The sequence below is a fragment of the Uloborus diversus genome, chromosome 4, assembly GCF_026930045.1.
Source record: "Uloborus diversus isolate 005 chromosome 4, Udiv.v.3.1, whole genome shotgun sequence".
Classification (NCBI taxonomy): domain Eukaryota; kingdom Metazoa; phylum Arthropoda; class Arachnida; order Araneae; family Uloboridae; genus Uloborus; species Uloborus diversus.
In genome coordinates, this window is record NC_072734.1 from 90,454,063 (window position 1) to 90,473,754 (window position 19,692).

General features: G+C 30.6%; 1 protein-coding gene across 2 annotated transcripts in view; it reads left to right on the forward strand.

Moving 5' to 3' along the window:
* Positions 1-19,692, forward strand: part of LOC129219952 (protein CBFA2T1-like) — a 169,246-nt gene that overhangs the window by 122,823 nt on the left and 26,731 nt on the right. Inside the window, exon 1 of one of the 2 annotated variants that reach the window (XM_054854269.1) lies at positions 19,065-19,179. The exons of the other annotated variant lie outside the window; for it this stretch is intronic. Within the exon in view, the coding sequence (XP_054710244.1) occupies positions 19,164-19,179 (16 nt within the window). The 5' untranslated portion in view covers positions 19,065-19,163. Of the gene's footprint in view, positions 1-19,064; positions 19,180-19,692 lie in introns of those variants that run through there. 2 annotated transcript variants of the gene reach the window in all.

The window sequence follows — 19,692 nt, forward strand, 5'->3', positions numbered from 1 at the left end:
ACACAATTAGCGTTCGTTGCTCAAATCATTTACATACTTGTACATTACATAAATTGTTATTGCTGATAACCGTATTTATATTACGCTTTCGAGCACATCGCACGTTCTGTTGTCTTCCGACAAGCACTTTATAACGAAGGACTTTTAGACATAGGGCTTAGTTTCTGATGAAGAACGTACGAGAGTCCGATACTCTTTGAAACACATTTTAATAAGTAACTAGTGATACCCGCACGGCTTCCCCCGCAATAGAAAAATCAAAAGGTCTTTTGGTTCGCCTGTATATTTACAAATAATGTATAGTGAATTTTCTCGCCAGTTGGCTTGTACCGACATTACGGTTCCACGTTATGATAATTTCGTATCTCGCCAATTGGCTTGTGCCCATGTTACGGTTCCACGTTACGATAATTTCGTAATTTATGATACTTTTTTTCTTAAAATTGGAATAAAAAAAAGAACCACATCGAATTTTCGAAAAATCGCTTCGAGGTGCACACCCCCATGCTACATACTAACTTTGTGCCAAATTTCATGAAAATCGGCCGAACGGTTTAAGCGCTATGCGCGTCACAGACATCCTACGGACATCCTACAGACATCCTACAGACATCCTACAGACATCCTCCGGACAGAGAGACTTTCTGCTTTATTATTAGTAAAGAAGAGTCTGAATTTTAAGGTGTGAAAAATTAACGTAGAATTGAAAATAAGTGCGGGAGCTCAACTTTCGCGAGCTCACATACAAATGAAGCCCTGTTACATCACTAATAATACATATTATTGCAAATGATCAATTATTTCATTTTATTTTATTTCTTTATTTTGAAGTCTTGGAAATGAACAATTCGTCAATTATTTCAAGTACTATTTATGAATTTATTTCAGAATTCACATATTATTACAAGTATCTGTGAATATATTCAATGTATCATCACTTAAATAGCTAATTGGACATTTTGTTTCAAAATATGTATTTTTATTTGAAATCATTTTTATGACTATGTGTTAATTTATTTATTTTCACAAAAATACTCTTACTACTTTTTCGTTTAAACATTCTCTATGTGCATACCAAATTAACTTTGATCAGCAAAAATTATTGCCTCCTTCTTTCACGTTGACCTAATCCTATCGTTGATTTTAGTTATCGACTGAAAAAAAATATTGCGCATTTTAACATAATTTCTCAAAGCACGAGTTCAAAAACTCCTATTTTTAAAGAACTTTAAAAATGAAACTAATATCTCATTTTGTTTTTCACAAAATATTCCAAGCCTTTTTTTTTTAGGAAGTTGATGGTAAAAATTTCGTCATTATGAAAGTTTGTAAATGAAGTTCAGTCAGTTAATAAAACATTTTGTTTACCATTGTTCTAAGAACAACTATAGTTACCTTCTAAAAGAGAGACAAGGGCACATTTGCATGTGTTAGGAAGTTTAGAACTGTTTCATGGCTAATTCAGATTTTGTAGCAGACAAAAGCCAGTTTGTATAATCTTGTGAATTTATACCAAGAATGTTTGAGATTTTGATGCAATATTGTTTAACGCAGTGTTTATGCCCTATCAGGGGCATTTTGATGTACTCAGAGAGCAATCAAGAATGAGGTAATAATTGTTTGGAAGTTAACTGATTTTCTCTCTTTTTTTGCATTACCATCCAGTTTTTGCCTACATTCACTTGAAAGTAAAAAAAAAAAAAAAAAAGAGAGAGAGAGAGAAAGAAATTAAGGGCAGGACAGAAGGCTTGATGTTTATGTGTCATAAAAACATCGCAAGAAAAAAAAATAAATAAAATAATTAATAAAGAAAAGGAATGTAAATTATTCGAGGAGGACATCTGTCTGCCGGTCTGTCTTCCTCCCTGTCATTTTCTAATTCGAACAATTTTTTGTTTAATTTTATATTGTTCATGACAACATTAACATTTGCGGGGAAAATTAGGGCATATGGAATCTGGACTAAGAACCATATTTTCTTCAAACAAACTTTATTTGAAAGAACTTTTGACAGCAAATATGTTTAAAGTTATATGTTAAGGTTATTAAAAATTAAGAGATCGTATATAATTAGTTAGGTATTAAAATAATTCATCGTATAGTAATTAAAATCAGTATTTATTTTATAATTGGATGTTTAGTTTTTAGTTGATTTTTGTACTGGAATTGTAAAATAAATTTGATTTATACGTTTGGGCAGGAAATCGTATGTAAGTGTGACAAATAATTTTTTATTTTTTAGTTCTTCTTTGTTTTATGAAGTCGGTTCTTTTTTTATTTGAAAATAATTTATTTCAAATGTATTTTATTATTATTTTTTTCTTTGGAAGCGATTAAAGATTTTTTTAGTGGAGTAAATAGAACATTAGCTGCCTTTTCGTTGATAAAAAGTGCTCCTTTTAAATTTGTTTGTTTCAGAGGCGTATTAACAGATTTTGGTGCTGGTCGCAATGCATTATTGGGGGACCCCATTGTCTATACCAGAAATATGCAAAACATTTTTCATATGCGTCTTTGAAGACCTTCGAGGCTCCTTTGATCGTGTGGGCCCATTTGCCGTATAGTAAGTCCGCGCCTGATTTGCTTATTGACTAGCCACCTATTCAGATTTAAAATTTGTGATGGGAAAATGCTGTTTTGCAACGCAGTTTCTCGAAATTTTATGGTAAAATTATTGACAAAATCATCGATATTAAAATCCGCTTAATAGATGATTTACTTGTGGTGGAAATTTTTTGAAACATAATGCTTAACAAATTGAGGAAATGCGTATAACATCAGTATCATCAAGTAGGCTCTTTTTTTTTTTTTTTTGCATGAAAGAGGCTAATTTTATTCTTACCCGTAGAAGTCAGTTTTAATGAAAAAGGTAAGTTTAAGATAATATTCAACCTCAGCTGAGAAATTATTAATGCTAGAAAATCGACGTTTGTATTCGGGAAAAAACGATCGTTTAGTTCTTGACTAACCTTCTTGTTCTTCTTCCTTTTTAATTTTCCTACGTTGCTCGAAATTTTGTTAAACCAAGTTACTTTAGGCTCATCCCACGGCAAACGCATTCATGTTTTGAGTAATATGAATTATAGCCCAAATATGCAGCGGCATATGTTAGATGTATGGCCCATTCAAAAAGGTTTCGGCAATCTATGTTTAAGAGAACCTTTCATCAAAACAAGTAAGCTGATAAATTTCCTTTGTAAAAAAAGTTTGAAAGTTAATTAGTAAGATTCTTCGAGGCATAATGTAAGTTCATACAGGTTCAAGAGAACTTTGGATACTTGTGCTAGCATCCGTTGACGTCAATGATGAAGTACAAGCATGCCATTACAAAGCTCGAAAGCGATTAATTGTTAGGTCTTTTAGTCCTGATGTTTAGACCTAAAAACATTGATTCTGACTGTTTTTTAATACTGTATTTTGAATATTTGGCTTTTACACGTCACTATTAGTCTCTATCATAGTTGTGCAAGTTGAAACTAACTCTTCAACCTAACTTGTGTAAACTTGCTGGTGTCGCAAATTTCAATATTGAATTTGAACATGATTACCTCCTGTAACAACTGCACAGGTTTAGTTTAGCAGATTCTCCAAATTTATCTTTTAATGCAATGTTGATGGCTGGGGAGACCAAAAAGCGTGGCAAATTAAATCTGTAGCTAAAATTTGTAAAAAAAAACGGAGTAATTTCCTATCACACTATAACGAGGCGTAAATATTAAATCCAGGGGGAATACATTCCTTTAAAATTAAAATATATTCTACAAAGCTAAAACCAGTCCAGGATTACTACTATATTGAAGTTAAAATAGCATTTAAGACTTATCTAATAACAATTTTTCATGTTTACGTCTTATTGCAGCCTGGAAAAATTTAATAAAATCTTTATCGTAATGGATATTTATCACATATGTCGCATCTACTTATATTATTGCCTTGAACACTGTATAATTAATGGCATATATTGTAACGTCGTAAAATTTTGTCTTGTAGCGGTAAAGGGTAAGTAATAAATAGTTTAGTGCTTCACTATATAGTGTAAGCAAGGGAACAAGTTTTTTTTAAAGTTCGTGCACCAAAATTCTTAGTCTGGCCCTGGCAGTGAGAGTAGGTAAAAATTGACAGTTCTGCGTCAGGAGGCGGCTCTGCGGCTCATAGCCGCCTCCCACTCCCCCTCTGACCTTGGGGATGACCTTGGTCTGCCCCTCCACCCCTGCCGACCCCCCTCCACCTCCTCCCGACCTTAGGGTTGACCCTCCCCACGACCGGGGCCGCCGCGAGAACCCGTAGAAGGTGACGAGGGTTTTTCCCGCGTTTTAGATATTTTTCCCGCGTTTTCGGACTTAGAATATTTTGAACTTGTTGTCATGGTATCCACAAAGTTTTTACTTTTTGGATGGCAACACTTGTTTGAGTTTCGGTTTTGGAATGGCAACACTTGTTGTCATGACAACCAGAGTTTTTAGTTTTCGGTTGGCAACACCTGTTGCTATGTTTTTACTTTTCGATTTTTACTTTTAAGAACGTTCGTGGCGCCATCTATCGGAACTTTGAATATTTTTTTCCGGACTTAGAATATTTCCGCGAATTTAATTATTTTTATTTTACAGAGTGTCGGGAATCGAACACCCAAACTTTGAGTTAGCAAAAACGTATGCTAACCACTATGCTATATTTCCCAATACACTTTCAGTCTTAATGTGAATCTGTACCATGACAACGAATATTACAATTAAATTAATTTTAAAACCATCAGTTAATTCACTCTTTAGTACTAATCATAGCATATCATTAACTGTATTTCAGCTCATAATTGAAACTATCATCATTATTATTATTTTTCATAATAACAAAGTTTTCACTTAAGTAAAGATTTATTTAAATACAACCCATTCGAGATTTTAGATTTGGTTCAATGCTTTGTGGACTTGAAATATATTTTAAACTTTGATTTTCTTTTTCATGCATTTCAAACTTTATCATTTTTATTTTTTTCTAACTTGTTAAATTTTCTTAACTAATTTCTTTTTTCTTTGTCAAATTGACAAATATTTTTTCTATCTTGTAAAAATTTCGAAGAAATAATTTTCTTAACTAATTTTTTTTTTTTGACTTTCATACAACAAAATATTTTTTCTTACTTGTTAAATTTTCGAAGAAATAATTAACTTAAATATTCTTTCACACATTTTGAACTTTAACGTTTTTTCCTGTCATTTAGCACTTTGATTTTTTTTTTTCACTATTTTAGCGTTTTTCAATTATTTTCAGTCTTTAACTATTTTCTTAACTTTTTAGTCTTTAACTAATTTCAAGCATTTCAGACTTAGATTATTTTTTCGTGATTTCGATTTTTTTTAGTATATTTTAGAGTATGATCATTTTCTCGCTTGTTTTTACTTTATCGTTTTTTTTTTTTTCCGATATTTTTAAACTTAGAAATTTTTCACAAGTAGTGACAGGAATCGAACCTTCAAATTTTTCAAAACGTTATCATGTCTTCAATTTTTGCAATCATGTCAAACTTGCAATCAATTTACTCGTAGTAGTAATTAACACTTATCATTAACAAATTTTCTCAGATTTTAAAAAATCAACTTAATTAATTTTTTCCAGTAAGCAAATTGCGCACTCACGTTACATTCCAACACTGCATATACATTTCAAGAGTTTCATTGAATTTATCACATTCCATTTAATTAACTCTAATAATTACTTTTTCATTAATACTTAACTTAATCATTTTATCATACATTTATTCCAGTTACAAAATTATGCTTAAAAGTTATTTATTTTTCTTAGCACAAGAGATTTTAGCATGTTCCTACTAAAATGCTTTTCACTCTAGTTTGAGTTTACTAAAATAGCAACTCATTTACGATTTAGATTCATTTAATCGTCTTTGATTCTTTTTTCATTGTTAATATTTTAAATTATCACATACGTTATTATTTTTATACATTTATCCATTTAATTTTCCAAAATCTACAATCAATTTACTCTTCGTATTAATTAACACTTATCACTATCAAATATTTTCATGAATTTTAAAAATTATCTTCTTAAATAATTTTTTACTGTAACCAAATTTCCCACTCAAGTTATATTTTATCACTACATATGCTTTTCATGAGTTTCACTTAATTTATCGCATTTCATTTAATTAACTCTAATAATTATTTTTTATCATCGATATTTAAGTTAATCATATTTTCCTTTCTTTATTTATTTTTTTTCATGCAAACACTCTTGATGGAATAAAACAAAATTTTCAACTTTCATGAATTAAATCCCCTCTGAATATTTTATTTTACTTTACCATACTTTACTATTTTACTTACTGCGTTTTACTATTTATCATTCATTACAGCTTTTCCAAAATATTACTTTACAACCAACCAATTTCATTAACAGAATTTTCATTACAATTTATAAATTTCACTTTTATTTAATTATTTTTACCTACGGTAAAATAAAACACATAACACAAAAATGTTAAACATCAATGAAGTACCCAAGAAATGTTAAAATTATAAGTCGAGTATCAAAACTTCATGTCAGCAAATTTTAAAAATAGACTTACCGAAAAATAACTTCTACTAAAATTCATTTCAAAACTTGGAATCAATTTACTCTTAGCATTAATAAACACTTATCATTAAGAAATTTTCATGGATTTTAAAAATCAACTTATTTAATTTTTTTCCAGTAAGCAAAGTTCGCACTCAAGTTACATTTCATCACTTTATATGCTTTTCAAGAGTTTCATTTAATTTATCACATTTTATTTAATCAACTCTATTAATTATTTTTTTTGATTAGTATTTAACTTAGTCATTTTATAGCATAGTGTTTTACTTTATTATTTTTTTTTCATACAAGCACTCTTGTTAGAATAAAACAAAATTTTCAACCTTCATGAATTAGAATCACTTTGGCTATTTCATTTTCCCAATAATATTTTACTTTAACAACTAATTTCTTTAACAAAATCGATATCATTTATTTTAGTCTTTATCCTTTTCGAACGATACATTCAAATGGACAGCTATACGTTAAATTAAGAAACTTAATCTAAATTTTGACAAATTAAGTTATAGCTAAATACTGACTAAAATTAAGTACAAAAGACTAACCTTTTTGGGGTGAAATCCCTCAAGTACCAGCTATCGCGAAGTTATTTAAAAACAGTGAATGAAATTGTAATAAGTGGATTGTTAATTATAACTCAATCTCACAAAATTACAATTACATGCATGTTTTATTTGAAATCGCTGCATACGGCTGGCTGCCCATCGTCGATTTGCAGAAGGCATGCCGTGAAATCGCAAATCAACTCGGCTGTTGAAAGAAACTACCGTAATCCCACAGCACTTCGAATCGTCCACACACACACACATCGAGGGGAATTGAGAAAATGAGTTTATCAATATTGCTATCTACCCCTTTACCGATAACAGATAACAAACCCCACGTGCTAGTATTATTCACCACCTGGCCTACGTCTTTCAAGTGATGTCACTGTTTCTGACCAATTAAAATTAGTTCACGTTTCTCAAATATCAAGCACATAGATCGGCAATAGCCTGATGTCAGGTTTTCCAAACAAAATTTTAGATTTTAATTCGTAGTTTCGAATTAATTTCTTTTTCATTTCAAACTTATAAAAAAAAATTTCCAGCTTGTAAGAATATTTCTTTCAAAAACAGATTTTTGATTCAAAACAGTATTTTTTCAAACTTGTAATATTTTTCTACTTAGAAAATGAAATCAAAAATTTTTGTTTTCTTTAATCATATAAAATGTTTTTAAGAAATAATTTCTCAAACTTGTAATATTTTTCCACTAATTAAAAAAAAAATCAATTTTTTTTTTCAATCATATAAAAATAAATTTTTAATCTTACAACAGTAAATTTTTCCGCAAAAATATTTTTTTCAAATCAAAATAATAATAATATTTTTGTAACATATTGTTTTTTTTCCTTTCAATCTTTTTTTTTTTTCAAAAATTTTCAAACTTACAAAATAAAATTTTTTCAACTGAATCTTCAAACGAAATGCTTTAATTAAATTTAAAACTCAATATCACTTTACTCTTAGTATTAATAACCAATAGCACTTAACCATTTACTCTTTGCACTCTAAGTATTAATTAACACACACGCATTAGAAATAATAATAATAATGTTTAAGATACTTACAAATCATTTACTCAAGCTTTCAAATATCCATCTAGCATGTTATTGTTCATTCGTGTGAGGGAACTTGTAATAAAACTTTACTTATCAACCGAAATTATAAGCGAAAATATCGCATTTTTTTAGCACTTAATATAATCCTACAATTAACAAATTGGTTTTAACTTTGAATTTTAAGAAAAATAAAAAACTATTACACACTTAGTAACATATCTATCGATGTATATTATTTCATGACAAATCACAAATAGGTGAGGATCTTTTATCGATCATGTGACCAACTAAGTTAAGAAAGAGCGTTCTTATCTCATATGAGAATTTATAAGTCTTTAATATTTCTCTTTAATGTAAGTGTATTGATACGTACGAGTTTGTGTATGTGAATATAACTGTGTATTGTTTTCAAACCATTGTCATGTTTAAGCTTTACGGTTCTAATTTTGACTTTCCACTTAGCATTATTTGAAGTCCTTCGCATGCATTAAACTATAGAAATATTACAAAAATTATATTTTCATTCAGTCTTAATTACAAAACCATACAATAAGATGAAGACAACACCGATAGTATAAAGATTACTTACAATAAAGTGCATATAAAAAATATATGTAAGAGTGATTTCAAAGTATAATCCATCAACCATATTCAACAACTCAATCAAAACACAAGTCTCTTTTAAAATGATAAACACAATTTATTCACACACACAGTAAAAGACAATTAAAAAAACTTTCATCTTTAAGTAAAACTCTTCAAAACTTTCAAGCGTATTTTTAACATCGATTGCATCAAATAAATCAGACACATGACATTTTAAACATGGACTATCAACATTCAAAGTAACGAAGTCACGAGTCAAGTTTTCCCAATTAACATTAAAAAGAGCCCGTTCGAAAAAAAGTGTCGAACTTTCGACCCCTTGTTAATGATTCACATTCATGCACTCTCATGTAAAAAATGAATCCATTTTTACAATCCACACATTCTTTTTTAGAAAGGTAGTTTATGTTGCATATGAGCTCATCAAATAGTCACTTACGTAGAGAATCAGCCAGTTTACGAACTTCTTGTGATGTATATGTGCTGATTTTATCACATCGACAATCACAGGGATATTTTTTCTCAATTTCCGAAAGGATGTACTCTTTTAGAGTATAAGTCATAAGTTTGTCTTTGACACTACGTGAGATACAAGGGGATGCGTAGCACAATTTGTCAATCTGGCTTTCCAAAAGTAGAACTCTATCAGGCATCAACTGGAACACTTCTCGTTTCAGTTTGAACAATCTTTGCACACTAACACAGATGTTACCATTCGCACTCGACTCTCCTTTTTTATAACAAAAGCGAAATCACGGTCTTCGATTAATTTTTGATTTACATTTTTACATAGGCTTGAAATAAGTGATCTCCACACATCTGGTTCTAAGGAAATACCATCCATAGTTGGTCGAAAAATACCATCTTTCCCACACGTATATCTTCTAATATGCACGCGTGTACGTTTCCGAAAAGTATTCACCTAAAGTGAAAATACAATCACCCAAGTGTATCATATCATCAGGCTGTGGAGAAGCCTCAATGTTCATTTTCATGTTCGTTGCATCCCATCTGTTCATCTTCAGGCTTCAAAGTTTCAGAATGATTTTCACCAGCGTTAGTCATTCTTAACTCTCATAGGATTAGGAGTCACAATACTAAAACAACTTCCTGTGAACTTAAAAAATAAATCAAACTAGGTTTTAACACTAGCTGGTGAAGAAAAATCCTAAGTACATAGAATAAAATTTCACGATCTCTTTCAAAGCTCAGAATCACCCTGAAAATGATTCTCCAAACATCCACTATAAACCAATGAATATTCACTTTAACCAATGAGAAGTGTACATAAATCTCTTGCTACTGACGTCATAGAATATCACATGAACTTTTGAGCAGAATTGAGTTGTTTTACACAGTATTCAGATTTTTAGAAAATGCTAACACTTTGACTTCCAAATTCATCCTGACCTACTACGAGTAATTTTAAGATGGTAGCAGGTTTTCACATCACATCGAATGCCGATGACGGTTTCGCATCTCATGCAAATTGACATGATCAATTACACGTGATTGATCATGTCATGCGTGTATGGTTTCGTAATTAAGACTGAATGAAAATATAATTTTTGTAATATTTCTATAGTTTAATGCATGCGAAGGACTTCAAATAATGCTAAGTGGAAAGTCAAAATTAGAACCGTAAAGCTTAAACATGACAATGGTTTGAAAACAATACACAGTTATATTCACATACACAAACTCGTACGTATCAATACACTTACATTAAAGAGAAATATTAAAGACTTATAAATTCTCATATGAGATAAGAACGCTCTTTCTTAACTTAGTTGGTCACATGATCGATAAAAGATCCTCACCTATTTGTGATTTGTCATGAAATAATATACATCGATAGATATGTTACTAAGTGTGTAATAGTTTTTTATTTTTCTTAAAATTCAAAGTTAAAACCAATTTGTTAATTGTAGGATTATATTAAGTGCTAAAAAAATGCGATATTTTCGCTTATAATTTCGGTTGATAAGTAAAGTTTTATTACAAGTTCCCTCACACGAATGAACAATAACATGCTAGATGGATATTTGAAAGCTTGAGTAAATGATTTGTAAGTATCTTAAACATTATTATTATTATTTCTAATGCGTGTGTGTTAATTAATACTTAGAGTGCAAAGAGTAAATGGTTAAGTGCTATTGGTTATTAATACTAAGAGTAAAGTGATATTGAGTTTTAAATTTAATTAAAGCATTTCGTTTGAAGATTCAGTTGAAAAAATTTTATTTTGTAAGTTTGAAAATTTTTGAAAAAAAAAAAAGATTGAAAGGAAAAAAAACAATATGTTACAAAAATATTATTATTATTTTGATTTGAAAAAAATATTTTTGCGGAAAAATTTACTGTTGTAAGATTAAAAATTTATTTTTATATGATTGAAAAAAAAAATTGATTTTTTTTTTAATTAGTGGAAAAATATTACAAGTTTGAGAAATTATTTCTTAAAAACATTTTATATGATTAAAGAAAACAAAAATTTTTGATTTCATTTTCTAAGTAGAAAAATATTACAAGTTTGAAAAAATACTGTTTTGAATCAAAAATCTGTTTTTGAAAGAAATATTCTTACAAGCTGGAAATTTTTTTTTATAAGTTTGAAATGAAAAAGAAATTAATTCGAAACTACGAATTAAAATCTAAAATTTTGTTTGGAAAACCTGACATCAGGCTATTGCCGATCTATGTGCTTGATATTTGAGAAACGTGAACTAATTTTAATTGGTCAGAAACAGTGACATCACTTGAAAGACGTAGGCCAGGTGGTGAATAATACTAGCACGTGGGGTTTGTTATCTGTTATCGGTAAAGGGGTAGATAGCAATATTGATAAACTCATTTTCTCAATTCCCCTCGATGTGTGTGTGTGTGGACGATTCGAAGTGCTGTGGGATTACGGTAGTTTCTTTCAACAGCCGAGTTGATTTGCGATTTCACGGCATGCCTTCTGCAAATCGACGATGGGCAGCCAGCCGTATGCAGCGATTTCAAATAAAACATGCATGTAATTGTAATTTTGTGAGATTGAGTTATAATTAACAATCCACTTATTACAATTTCATTCACTGTTTTTAAATAACTTCGCGATAGCTGGTACTTGAGGGATTTCACCCCAAAAAGGTTAGTCTTTTGTACTTAATTTTAGTCAGTATTTAGCTATAACTTAATTTGTCAAAATTTAGATTAAGTTTCTTAATTTAACGTATAGCTGTCCATTTGAATGTATCGTTCGAAAAGGATAAAGACTAAAATAAATGATATCGATTTTGTTAAAGAAATTAGTTGTTAAAGTAAAATATTATTGGGAAAATGAAATAGCCAAAGTGATTCTAATTCATGAAGGTTGAAAATTTTGTTTTATTCTAACAAGAGTGCTTGTATGAAAAAAAAATAATAAAGTAAAACACTATGCTATAAAATGACTAAGTTAAATACTAATCAAAAAAAATAATTAATAGAGTTGATTAAATAAAATGTGATAAATTAAATGAAACTCTTGAAAAGCATATAAAGTGATGAAATGTAACTTGAGTGCGAACTTTGCTTACTGGAAAAAAATTAAATAAGTTGATTTTTAAAATCCATGAAAATTTCTTAATGATAAGTGTTTATTAATGCTAAGAGTAAATTGATTCCAAGTTTTGAAATGAATTTTAGTAGAAGTTATTTTTCGGTAAGTCTATTTTTAAAATTTGCTGACATGAAGTTTTGATACTCGACTTATAATTTTAACATTTCTTGGGTACTTCATTGATGTTTAACATTTTTGTGTTATGTGTTTTATTTTACCGTAGGTAAAAATAATTAAATAAAAGTGAAATTTATAAATTGTAATGAAAATTCTGTTAATGAAATTGGTTGGTTGTAAAGTAATATTTTGGAAAAGCTGTAATGAATGATAAATAGTAAAACGCAGTAAGTAAAATAGTAAAGTATGGTAAAGTAAAATAAAATATTCAGAGGGGATTTAATTCATGAAAGTTGAAAATTTTTTTTTATTCCATCAAGAGTGTTTGCATGAAAAAAAAAAATAAAGAAAGGAAAATATGATTAACTTAAATATCGATGATAAAAAATAATTATTAGAGTTAATTAAATGAAATGCGATAAATTAAGTGAAACTCATGAAAAGCATATGTAGTGATAAAATATAACTTGAGTGGGAAATTTGGTTACAGTAAAAAATTATTTAAGAAGATAATTTTTAAAATTCATGAAAATATTTGATAGTGATAAGTGTTAATTAATACGAAGAGTAAATTGATTGTAGATTTTGGAAAATTAAATGGATAAATGTATAAAAATAATAACGTATGTGATAATTTAAAATATTAACAATGAAAAAAGAATCAAAGACGATTAAATGAATCTAAATCGTAAATGAGTTGCTATTTTAGTAAACTCAAACTAGAGTGAAAAGCATTTTAGTAGGAACATGCTAAAATCTCTTGTGCTAAGAAAAATAAATAACTTTTAAGCATAATTTTGTAACTGGAATAAATGTATGATAAAATGATTAAGTTAAGTATTAATGAAAAAGTAATTATTAGAGTTAATTAAATGGAATGTGATAAATTCAATGAAACTCTTGAAATGTATATGCAGTGTTGGAATGTAACGTGAGTGCGCAATTTGCTTACTGGAAAAAATTAATTAAGTTGATTTTTTAAAATCTGAGAAAATTTGTTAATGATAAGTGTTAATTACTACTACGAGTAAATTGATTGCAAGTTTGACATGATTGCAAAAATTGAAGACATGATAACGTTTTGAAAAATTTGAAGGTTCGATTCCTGTCACTACTTGTGAAAAATTTCTAAGTTTAAAAATATCGGAAAAAAAAAACGATAAAGTAAAAACAAGCGAGAAAATGATCATACTCTAAAATATACTAAAAAAAATCGAAATCACGAAAAAATAATCTAAGTCTGAAATGCTTGAAATTAGTTAAAGACTAAAAAGTTAAGAAAATAGTTAAAGACTGAAAATAATTGAAAAACGCTAAAATAGTGAAAAAAAAAATCAAAGTGCTAAATGACAGGAAAAAACGTTAAAGTTCAAAATGTGTGAAAGAATATTTAAGTTAATTATTTCTTCGAAAATTTAACAAGTAAGAAAAAATATTTTGTTGTATGAAAGTCAAAAAAAAAAATTAGTTAAGAAAATTATTTCTTCGAAATTTTTACAAGATAGAAAAAATATTTGTCAATTTGACAAAGAAAAAAGAAATTAGTTAAGAAAATTTAACAAGTTAGAAAAAAATAAAAATGATAAAGTTTGAAATGCATGAAAAAGAAAATCAAAGTTTAAAATATATTTCAAGTCCACAAAGCATTGAACCAAATCTAAAATCTCGAATGGGTTGTATTTAAATAAATCTTTACTTAAGTGAAAACTTTGTTATTATGAAAAATAATAATAATGATGATAGTTTCAATTATGAGCTGAAATACAGTTAATGATATGCCATGATTAGTACTAAAGAGTGAATTAACTGATGGTTTTAAAATTAATTTAATTGTAATATTCGTTGTCATGGTACAGATTCACATTAAGACTGAAAGTGTATTGGGAAATATAGCATAGTGGTTAGCATACGTTTTTGCTAACTCAAAGTTTGGGTGTTCGATTCCCGACACTCTGTAAAATAAAAATAATTAAATTCGCGGAAATATTCTAAGTCCGGAAAAAAATATTCAAAGTTCCGATAGATGGCGCCACGAACGTTCTTAAAAGTAAAAATCGAAAAGTAAAAACATAGCAACAGGTGTTGCCAACCGAAAACTAAAAACTCTGGTTGTCATGACAACAAGTGTTGCCATTCCAAAACCGAAACTCAAACAAGTGTTGCCATCCAAAAAGTAAAAACTTTGTGGATACCATGACAACAAGTTCAAAATATTCTAAGTCCGAAAACGCGGGAAAAATATCTAAAACGCGGGAAAAACCCTCGTCACCTTCTACGGGTTCTCGCGGCGGCCCCGGTCGTGGGGAGGGTCAACCCTAAGGTCGGGAGGAGGTGGAGGGGGGTCGGCAGGGGTGGAGGGGCAGACCAAGGTCATCCCCAAGGTCAGAGGGGGAGTGGGAGGCGGCTATGAGCCGCAGAGCCGCCTCCTGACGCAGAACTGTCAATTTTTACCTACTAGTGAGTCGGAGAATTTTTGTGAGTCAACTATCTCAGAAGACGGACACAAATTAAACTTTTTTCTGCACTTTCCGAAGTAGAGTTGCCGCTAATAATGTTACAAAATTATTGTAACTTTTTGTATGTTTTTGAATTGAATTCAGTTGCTCTTCACTGATTAATGATCGTAAAGCCTAGGACTGGTGTGGATTTCAAAAAAGAAAAAAAAAAAACTTTAAAAATTTAGAAACCAATAGAAATTAGTACAATTTCTAAGAGTTATGACGCATCAAGCTGTACCGTTTAGGAAGAATTTTCTATATTAAATTATTACGTAAGTCGGATTCGAACTGCTTTTGAAATGAAGGAGTCGGAATCTTTCAAGTCCAGGAGCAGAAGTCGGCCAGTTTTCCTCCAACTCCGCAGTCTTGGTATAAACTAGTGCTTTAAGGACCAACTTTTTTTTTTTTAACCAGGTTCACCCTTTGAGGGGACAGGGGGCTAATTGCCCTTCTGGCATTGGAAAAAAAAAAAACTCTTTTTAGACTTTTGTGTGCGTGGTTTTTGTTATTTTCCAAATTCCTTGTATTGAGTGTACACCCTTTATCCCCCTGATTCCCCTAAGAGAAATCATAAACGCCGGATCTGGTTTGAATGACCAACTAACAGGACGGATTCCCTCTTGATGAAGTGCCAAAATTGAAGCGTTGCACCCTATCGCGAAATGTTCTTTATCAGTACCAACATCTTAATTATCTACCACGAGCTTTTATCGCCAAACGTAACACCGCGGCGCCAAAATGAAGTAAAACAAAAAAATAAATAAATAAAGAAGACAATAATAACACCAAGGCAAACAATAATCAAAAAAGGAGGAAAAAAATATCTGCCAATGAAAAAACACTTTACTTCTTTTTAGTCTCAACGACTCAGCTGCGCCTGAAACGATGGAGCGAACGGCAGAGAGAGATAGAGAGAATTCACCAAACCTTGATGATGGCAGAGCCTTTCTCAGGAAGCTCAGGAGCAAAAGAAAACTAGAAAAAGGGGATCGGAGGGGGAGGCGGAGGATCTGAAATTGGGGGAAGCTTCGGAGAGAAAAGTATGTACCGCCTGTGTGGGGTGGCATTTATTCATCAAGAACTGCGTTGGCCCATCTGGCGCGTTTCCACAGGATAGTACCAGCTGGGATCGTGTCGCTGCTACCCCCTGTACTGTTATGCGGCCCCCTTTTGGCGACGTCATTGTATGTTACCCTCCTTCCTTTCTGCTTAACTCGATTTTACACGACTAGCGCCATCTAGCTGCCGGTGTTGGCATAATCGGCTTGATTTGCTAAACGGAGAAAGAGTGACGACATTTGGCTGGATTATCATTCTTTGGCGTGGTTTCGGACAACTTTCAGGGAATAAAAATAAGTTTATTGCCTCATGCCCACGGAAATGCAAAAACAAACTTTTAATCACAAACATGTCAACACAAGCTCGTCATTTGTGCGTCCAAGGAGTGTCAACTGTCGGCCCTAGATTTTAAAAGTACAACGTAATATAGCGTTTGTGCATGTATTATGTTGTTTTTCTTTATAAAAAGCATTGAGTACATATCTCTCACCCCCCTCCCCCCAACGGGAAAACATTGAAATCACAATCCTGCAGTCTCTGCCGCTCTCTTTTCTCTCAAGCTCAAGTCTGTTCTAGCGATCTTCTATCTAGAGATGACAGGATGGATATTTAACAAATGTTTGTCACCGCAATACAACTGATAGAAGCTTGTTTTGATTACATTTGATGTAATATTTTTGAAATTCCATGAGTTATGGATCAAGAACTAATACCTTTAATTCTTCATCTAATTCAGTGCATCCATCCCACTAGAGAAATGGCACACCTTTAAATGCTATGGAGTAGCCCATAAGAAAGGGACCCTATAACATAACCACCTTTGAAACTTTCAATGCGTAGTTAGCGACGCTAACTCCCCTATCGTGGGCAACCTTGCTTAACATTAACAAAATTTACGTAAAAACGAACCTTGCATACATGTCCTCGTTCTCTATTTGATAGAATATTTTTTTTTTTTTATAAATTGAGTTTATAGAAGGCCTCCCGTGAAGCCTGATTCGCCTGATACTGTGTCAAGAAATGGATATAAGCCAACGAAACAACTTAAGTTTGGATAACGCAAACAAAAAGCAAAAAGGGGGATCAAAATGTAAAAATAATGAAAGAAAAGTAAAAGACTTGACTTAAATACTAATGCAATTTTTTTAAAAACATTCTTCTTTTAACCCAAAACTAATAGTTCAAAGAAAAAAAAAACTTACTTTTTGGTGTTTTTCTGTTGTTTTTGTATTAATTTAAACCGGCTAGAGGATCTCGTTATTCTCTTCAAAGAGCCGTTTTAGAACCAAGAGAAGTCCCATACTTCCTCAAGTTCCAAACTCATCGCTGTTCTACAGACTCTTTTACTCCCCTTGTTTCGGAGATTTTTGATTCAGTAGATGTTTTTTTCAGAATTGAAAGAAAGCGGAAGACTAAAACTAAGGTTTTTTTTTTGTTATATGGAGGTGAGTTTATCTGTATTCCTTCGATAAATATACTTGTCAACAGTTTTGAGAGAAAGTTCATTAATTTCTAACCGATAGTCAGAATGATTCCCTGTATACCGTTGTTTGTGTATTATAATTAAGGGATTGCCAATACGGATTAAAACCAAGAATTCGAGGGGGGAGGGGAGTACCAATAAACTCTTTCCTTCCCACTACATTCCTGAAATTTTAGTGTGAACATTCAAATTGAATAAAAAATAATGACATACAATGAACATCCAATTTGAAAGAAATTGCCAAGAGAAAATAAACAAACAAAAAACGATTTTATGAAATATTCACCACATGTACCGGAAAATATCAATAAAAAAAATCAATAAACAAGAATGAAAAAAGAACGCTAATAAATAATACTGAATTAATAAGATAATACTCACAGTCTATTAAAATAATAATAATAATATATAAAGAAATACATCATTCGAACAAAAGAGCAATAAAGATAACCGCTATTAATGCATGAGAAAAAAAAGCGGACGATATTATAAAGCTAAATCAATGTAACTTACTTTCGCCACCCTAACGCTATCTACCAATCGCAAAGAGAATAGATTTTCGGAAAATCGTCATATTTTGCCGAAAGTAATGACAGTAAGCAACTTTGAATGATCAAAAACGAAACATAAATGACTACGTTATAACTTTTTAAAGTTCAACAAAATTAAAATGTAAAGTTAAATTTCAATTTAATATTATAAAGTGGCAATAAAGTTTTAAATAAATTAAATGAACTAGGTAAAATTGTTTTTGCCTGTTTAACTTTCATAATTTTGAAAAATATGTTAGTAAATATGTCTGTAAAGCCGTCACGCAGCTGTATAAGGTCAGAATCAGACCTTATATGTTGAAATTAAAGGTAAATTTCTCTATCCTATGAGTTAAAATAAAGTTTAATATTTAGAAGAAAAAAAAGCGTACGAAACTTGCAAGAGAGATTTAGTTTGTTAGTATAAATCCGTCTTCCACCAGTAAAGAGAAAAACATTACTTTTGATGGTTCGACAGAAAATAAGAAATTAAATAAACCCATTGTTATTGCATTCAATTTCAATTACTACTTTAGAAAAACACTGCTTCATTTTAATGCCAAATCAATATCATTTAAATAAAAAAAAAATACTAAAATGGAATTTATTTGAAAAAGTATACGTGAGCTCGCTATTATTGGATCAGCTTCCGTGCACACATATATAAGAATCGAATCCATTTCCTCTTAAAAATGAGAGATTTTATTCATTATTTTAATCTCGAACAAAAATCATTTGTTTTGCCCAGAATCGACTAACTTATTGTGATTACATCACCATGATAGTTTTACGAAATAATCCAAAACCTTTCATCAGCCCTAAACTAAAGATATTGATCTATTATTTATGGAAAGAGAACTACTGCTCATTTCTGTTCCTGAACATTTAATATTTGGCGATGAAAACATCACTCATTTGGCGAAGCTCGGCCGAGTGGCAACCCTAAAACTGTTTGCTGATCTCCGTTTTCTCAGTTCGTCTGCTGTGTCAGCAGGGACGGGCGGTTGTTGTGGGGTGCTCCGCTGCCTAGCATCCTCCCACAGGCGATAATTCTCTCTCTCTCGGCCGTAAGTTCAGCACTACAATATCATCCATGATCCTCTGTGAAGGTAAACAATAAGGTTTATTCTACTTTTCGCATATCAGTGGGTTCCAATTTCGATGTTTCCTTTTAAACTATGTGTTGTAGCTCTACTAAATTGATAACCGAATATAATTTGATTGCTATAACAAAGCGTTTTTGGAAGTTGTGTGAATTTGCATTTTGATTAAAATATTTCATTTAGTTATATGAATGAAATGTTTTGATAATGGTTGATTACGTTAGTAATATAATTTAATTAATTAATATTTAAATCTTCATCGAGCTTAGAAAAATTATCCATCCATTTTACGTTACGTAGAGTTCTGCAGAATATCTTGTGTTTCATTTTTACTGCAATTAATTAAATATTTATTCAAACTTTTCACATGTACTCTTGATTTCTTGTTGACAAAATTAATAATAATAATAAAATAGTTTTCAATGTTCGTTTTTTAATTGAAAGGTAAAAGTATTTCGCGGGAAAATAATAAATCTAACGACCATAATGTACTATATCTGTATTAAGTTCGATTGTGGA